Here is a 7,103-nt window from a genome sequence, read left to right as displayed (position 1 = left end):
TTTTTGGAGGGGAAACTGGGAATGGAGAAATTTACATGTAAATAAAGAAAATATCTAAAAAAAGAAAAGAAAAGAAAAGTACTTTCCTACCCTGGGGCAATGGGTGTAAATTAGTGAGAGGCATTTTGATACTTTAGGTAAAAAAGCTCATGGCCTAAGAAGCATAAGAGTTTTTTGTGTGGTTAGTTGGTTTTGTTTGTTTGTTTGATTGGTTGGTTGGTTGGTTGGTTGGTTGGTTGGTTGGTTGGTTAGTTGGTTGGTTTTAGTTCTCTGAGGCAGGGTTTCACTATATAGCCTTGGATATCCTGGAGCTCACTCTGTAGACCAGGCTGCCCTTGGGCTCAGAAATCCGCCTCACTCTGCACAGATTTATCAGGAATTGGGTTGCTTGACTGAGAAGGAAATCCCTGAAGCTGGGATATGTAAGCTAGAGACTCAGAGAAACCAATAACATAATTCATAAAAAATACGAAAGTTTGAGAATCAAGAATTCTGTATCCAAAACCAGAAAAGATGGGGAGCCTCAACTTAAAAAGAGAAGTTACCTTCATCCTTCCTTTTCCTTTGTAGAGATGAACTGGATGAGGTCTGGTTACACTGATGAAAGATCTTTTTTATTTAACCTACTGACTACCTTACAAACCACCTCCAAAGATATTTGGGAAATAATTATTTTACCAGCAGGCTGGATGTTCATCAATCCTGTTGGGATGACACATGATACATAATCTCTTCCTCTCAATTTGGTTAATTTTTGTGTTTGTTTATTTGTTCATTTGTTTGTTTGTTTGTTTGGTTGGTTGGTTGGTTGGTTCGTTGGTTGGTTGGTTCGTTGGTTGGTTGGTTGGTAATTGGCACAATATCACCATGAAATTTGTACTCGATGAGCAGAGGTTTTTATAATTTTCTTTTTAACCATTCTTTATGTAGATTAAGCCAATTATCATTTCCCCCAATGGATCAAATATGCTAAACCTGATCCTTGATAAACCCCGAAGTTTACTCAAAGTCATAAAGTTATACCCTCAAATCTCCACAAGAAACTCAGAAGCTCTCTGAGAATGCTAGTTTAAATTTCAACTACTAAAAATTGAATAAAATTAAAATACAGTTTGTAGGAAAACCTTGGCAATGCATGTTGGCATTTCAATGCATAATTAATCCCTGATGGTTAATTATTGAGATATAGTAGCGCTGTGGCTGTCTAACTCTCGTGTGGTTTCAACTTTCAACTACTTTTAAGATTAGAATTCAAGTATTAAACACAGCATAAAACCCTCCTCTTCCAACTAGATACTATGGTGAGTTCACTCCACCAACCTAGCTCTGCAACACCCATTTTTCTACTATGTCCTCTCCTATCCAGTGTATGGATACAGCCTGACCACTCTTCTTGCTGCTGGTGTCTAGAAGGTACTTGTTAAAAAAGTATCTCTCCTAACTATTCAGCCTAAGATTTTATTAATGTTTTTATTCCACATGTTTTATTCCTCACCAGGAAACTCCCTCAATTAATTTGTCATACTAACTTTTGTTTTATTATTTAAGGAAACAACACCCTTTCAGCTCCTCCAGACTCTGAAAAATCATTTAAGCACATGACTATTAAGTCTCTTTATCAGGGTCATTTCCTCTTACCAGCTATTGTCCAAGAGTTTTGTTTGGGGAATCTGTCTGGCTTTTATAAAAAGAGTTTCCATTAGAATCTATATTAAAAAGAAAATTGCTTAGTAAAAGTAAAAAAACAAATGCCAGTTGGTTGAGGGAGTTCAGCTATAAGTGCTGATAACACACTTCTTAATTACTGGGAGAAGAGGATATTGTGTCTGTCTGTCTTCTTGTACCCTCTCCTTCTTGCCATTTCTATGTAAGAATCCTTGCTCCAGCACTCCAGTTTGGCTGCTGTTTTCTACTACATTTGCATTCTTTCCACTTCATTGATAGTTTGGGCATTTGGGGATCCAGCAGGGAAGTTTCCCTTGAAAGTAGGCATTCATTGTGTCTTTATTGTTATGTGATGTTCTTCAGTTCCCTGAATAATTTTGTTAGCATAAACAAATGCACTAAATGACTCTACACCTTTCTAGAGTGAAACTCTGAAGCTTAGACACATGCAATTACCATGTCAGAGGGTCCTTGAACCCATTGGGTGAACATAACCATCAACCCTGCAGGAACATATGGAATATTTGAACAAACTATCTTTTCCACTGAAGCAGACGTGACTACGGCTAGAGTAGAAATACAAAATTTAAGAATATTTCTAAAACAGACATATTATTGCTAACATATTTCCTGTTTTTAATTTGTAGCATTGTGCAGATGCTCTGGGTATGTATTCACCATATCTGTCTGTATGGCCAAGTGTAGAAAACCTGACAGAGCATTTCACTAGACCCCTTGTCAGTAGGATGAACAAGTGTATTTCATTGAGTTTTTAATTTAAGACTCACAGTTTATTTTTGTTGTTTTTTGCTTTCATCAACACTGCCAAAGGGCATGGTTCCAGTGAATGCTGAAAGGGGCTTATTTATTTTTCTCTCTTTGTTCACATTTATTGTTTTCTTGATCAAACAGCCTTCACATACATATTCAGTTCTGACTGAGGTATGTTATTTTTCTGATTAGCATTAAACAGCATAATTTATGAACTGTCTGAAGTAAATGAATAGTTGAAGTAAAACAAAGTCATAAATTAATTTCCAATTAAACCAGAAATGATTCACAGAGGAGGTGAAAAACTATACTGATGACCTTGATATAGAATAACATTCAAAATATCGTGGAGAGAGGTAGCACATTAAGATGGTAAGGGAACGCAGAAGCTGAGCAGGGGATGATAAGCTTGGGTGCCTACTCTGCTCAGAAAAGAAATTAAGGTAAATTAAGGTTACTAACAATCTTATGTGTTGATTTGTTTAATTTCCATTATACCGACAGAGAATATGATCACCCAACATGAGACAATGAAACCACAGAAGTACAGCAAAGTCCAATTTGTTTCTAAAGCTCATTGTAGTGGTGAGACTCACTGTTCACACTGTAAATGGGAAGCAGTTTGGGGTGCTGAAGTGATGTGTATAATTTAATCACCAATTTGTCCTCTGGTTCTACTCAACAAAGGTAGAGCAGACCATTCACTTGCTGTTTGTAGTTTGCTGTCCTTGTCTGACTATATTTTTCAGGGCAGCTGATCAGATCTATAAAGTCAGAGCCCCCATTTCTAAGACTCTTTCCTGGAGACTTTTTGAGTAGAAAGTTGGTAAAAGTTCTTTGTATTATCTTCCAGGAGACCAAAGTTCTGTTCCAAGAACCCATAACAAGAAAATTTAAAACGGCCTGTAATATTGTATTATCTTCCTCTTATGCTCAATATTATAGAATTAAAATAAAATGCTATGTTTATAAGAAAAATCTTTATTTTCAACTTAAGCCTTCACTTTCAGGCCACAAATAATATGAATTAAAGATATGTCTCACCTCTCTCTTCAGATATTTTTACATTTTAATAACAGTTGCATAAAATCAAAGCCAAACAAGTACTTTTGAAGAATACTTAATTTTTAACTACATGCATATGTGTAATGTGAGGGTGCACATGAGTGTAGTAGTCCATGAAGGCTGAAGTACCTCACCAGGTCCTTTTGAACTGAAGTTACAAGCAGTTGTTAAGTTTCTTGGCATGATCTCTGGGGTCCCTTGGAAGAGCAGTATACAACCTTAACCACAGAACATCTCTCTAGACATAAGAGCAAGTTCTTAATACTTCCAGCTGGTACATGTTAATAAACACAATGTTCCTAGTCAAAAGAATCATAAATTCTCATTAGTCAATGGTAGAAGGGACAGAAAGCACACACACACTGACACAGACACACATATACACATCAGTAGTTTTTATTGCTTCAGTTTACCATCAATGTCATGCCAAGATGCTACCTCATTCCAGGCCTTCACTAACTGCTCTAGCTAACATTTAGGACATACTGTTGTCTCAGATGTCTTCCTATGTGTTGTTGAGTTTAGTGCACATACAGACAACAGACAGCTTGATCTTCTCCCTGGAACATTGAAACTCATGGAGACTAACATGGAAACACATCCTTTTATTGGATGACAACATTTGACATAGGCTAGCTCACTAACTTAATATTTAAAACCACAATACATGCTAAATAAAACAAAAATACAAGCTGAGTGCCTCTGTTATCATCATCTGATTTCAGATCAATAAACCAAAAATCTCATAGCAAAATAATATCCCCTAAAGTTAACTACAAAAAAGAAAATACCAGAAGCAGCATGTATATCTGGTGTTTCCACATCTGAGTTCCTGATTTTTAACATTCCTTTAATTTCTATGCACTCCTTTAACTTATTGCTTTCTCCAAGGCCTTTATCAACGCCCCCGCCAAGTCTCCCTCCTTTTCCTGTTTCTCTGTTTCATTTTCATGTTTTTATATCATCAGAGTCCTCATGAAAGAGCAGAAACATTCAGTTGAAATTTTAAAATAATTTAATGAAGAGACTGCATATAGACCAATAGAAAAGCCAGGTAACTAAAGGAAAGTAAGAGACAGATACACAAGAGCAGGAGTAAAGATATGCCTCTTCCAAAGCACAAAGACACAAGTGGGGAAAATGGGAGTAAAGGACTTTTCAGGTGTCCACATTTAACTTTCAGACTATTTTAGTAACTACTGATGTATATTAACTTTGTGTATCACACTACAGCATCAAATCAGTCATAGGGAAGAACTCCAGAAGCAAAAAGAATTCAAAAAGCTCAAATGTACCTGATAGAAGAGCTACCCCTGAGAGGGACAGAAAAGATGTGCCACCCTCTTTCTCCTCCCAGATTTGCAGCAATAGTCAGTAGTCTTCCCATCCCTGGTCATCAAGAGAATCAGGTCAATAACAAAGTTAAAACAATTTCTTGCTAGAAAGCATTATTTGTCTCTCATGTTTTTTAACATTAAGCAGTTCTACCAGTTTTAATTAGTCTTTAATTACACAATTCCTGTGGGTTTTCTCCCTTGGATCTCAAGCTTGCCACACAGTAAGAGTATTTTTGGAGTTATCAAGAATGTGGCAATGAAACTGGCTTTGAGCCTATGACATTGCAAAGGACAGGGCCACTGATGGATATGACAGTGGAAGTCCCATGTTTTGGTGTTAGCAGATAGTGTTCTCTGCATTCCACACCCAAGAGATCAGCTAACACACAAATCAAATTAAATTTATTTCATCCCTTGAGTACAATATAAACTCTTAAGAGGAAGTGCATAGTATCTATTTTTCTTCTGTTTCTCTAAGCTTTTCTGTCAGGTACAAACCATCCTCAAGCACAAGGAATAATCACTGGTTATAAAAAGAGGTGAGACAATTGCGGGGAAGTCTTTCAAAAGCCTTAATACATACTCTTCTTTCAACACATTGTAAAGATCCTGACAAATGTTAAGCAATCACGGAGCTTCAGTTTGTGTTAGAGAATTTTCAATCACAAGGTATCAACTAAAGAGTCAAAATCATGGGAAGAATTTTCTTGAAATATATTTTGTATAATATTCAACTCTTAAAGCATTTTAGTGACCATTGAAGCATATCACCTTGGTGAACCAATATATGCAATCAGTTATGGGGGAACTCACAAAGTTCCTGGGGAAACCAGAATCTCTAACCTATTGTTGTAAAACCTTCTTTGATAATTGTCTGTTATTGACTAGAGTAAAATTCAGTTTACCTGTTAACAAATGCTCTTAAAAAAAGTATTTCATTACCTTTGAGTTGAAGAAAATAAATGTAACAGAAAAGAAAGAAATTATTAAGCTTTCCATCAGAAATAGATTTCCAGGGAAAGGATTTTCTGCCTTTATTTCAAAGGTTGAAGACAGGAAAGTTGAGAGTCCTAAAAATTAGCCTAGCTCTATAGATGTCCAGAATCCTAGAAAAGATACACGTGGGGAAAATACTGATGTCTGAATATGTTTTTACATCATCAAAGATCAAGAAATTAGGCCTTATGTGGTGGTTGGATTGTAATCATAGCTAACTGGGAAGCTGAGGGGGGAGGATCAGATCTCCACCACCTGCCTTGATAGCTCACTAAGACTCGGGCTCAAAATAAAAAGTAAAAGGGAATGGGACTTGACTATCATATAGTTAACCCTGGGTTCAGTTACCATTATTGGGTAAAAGAAGAGTCAGGATACCAAAGTCTAGATTCTTGCCTACTTCCTTACAAGTTTGGTTTTGAGGGTTTGAAGTCTTTTGTTAGATCTATTTGCTCTCTTTGCTAAGATGTCCTTTTGTTTCTTCTGAATGTTTTTCTTAGTACAGCCTTCCTTTCCTCTTTTTCAGGTCATGGGTTTGGTTCATCAAAGATGTCCAGGGCACAAACATTTCCCAGCTATGCTCCAGAACAGAGTGAAGAGGCTCAACCACCGTTGTCACGGTCCAGCAGCTATGGATTCAGCTATAGCTCCAGCCTCATTCAATGACACACTGAGGCCACCAATGACCAGCAAGACAGTCTGCCCTGGACCTGTCATGGGATCATTTCTTCCCATGCTTCCTGGAAGACCAATTGCAGTACAATTTAACATTGGTAGGGCCTAGCCCCAACTAGAAGGTTAAAACTGGAGTTCTGCTTCCTTGATTCAGTGGTTAAGTCCTTTATTTATTGAATTTCTATGGGGGAAATCTATGTTTTACCAAAAAAAAAAATAGAATCCAATAATATGAACACTCATCTAAATAAGAAAAATTCTTTGTGTCTGACATTGGCAGAAGTTTTGGTACTGGGAAATTTTTCCACTCCAGTTTGAGCCTGGGTGTCACTGACATTTGTCCTTAAGGTTAGGTGCTTCTGTTTGGACATACGGCCTGTTCTTAGACATATGATGACCCACTGCAAGCCCTGTGGCTTTTTCAGTTTGGGCAGAAACAAGTCAAGTAAGCTCTACAAATGGCATCTTAACTCTCTATGTAAAAAAAACCCAGTGACAATTAAGGGGGATGTAAAATTAGAATACGCCATGAAGAAGGGCCCTGTAACTTGTGTGTGTGTGTGTGTGTATTTGTTTGTGTGTGTGTGTGTGTGT

General features: G+C 37.0%; 1 protein-coding gene across 1 annotated transcript in view; it reads left to right on the top strand.

Annotated features, from left to right (window-relative positions):
• Dok6 (docking protein 6) overlaps nt 1–7,097 on the top strand; it is a 450,168-nt gene extending 443,071 nt beyond the window's left edge. Inside the window, exon 8 of the mRNA XM_031366232.1 lies at nt 6,361–7,097. Within this exon, the coding sequence (XP_031222092.1) occupies nt 6,361–6,500 (140 nt within the window). The 3' untranslated portion in view covers nt 6,501–7,097. The remainder of the gene's footprint in view (nt 1–6,360) is intronic.
• Nucleotides 7,098–7,103: the final 6 nt, after the last annotated feature.

This window comes from Mastomys coucha, unplaced genomic scaffold (genome assembly GCF_008632895.1).
Source record: "Mastomys coucha isolate ucsf_1 unplaced genomic scaffold, UCSF_Mcou_1 pScaffold13, whole genome shotgun sequence".
NCBI classification, from domain to species: domain Eukaryota; kingdom Metazoa; phylum Chordata; class Mammalia; order Rodentia; family Muridae; genus Mastomys; species Mastomys coucha.
The sequence above is the reverse complement of the archived record's forward strand: the minus strand, read 5'-3'. Positions and strand labels throughout refer to the sequence as shown.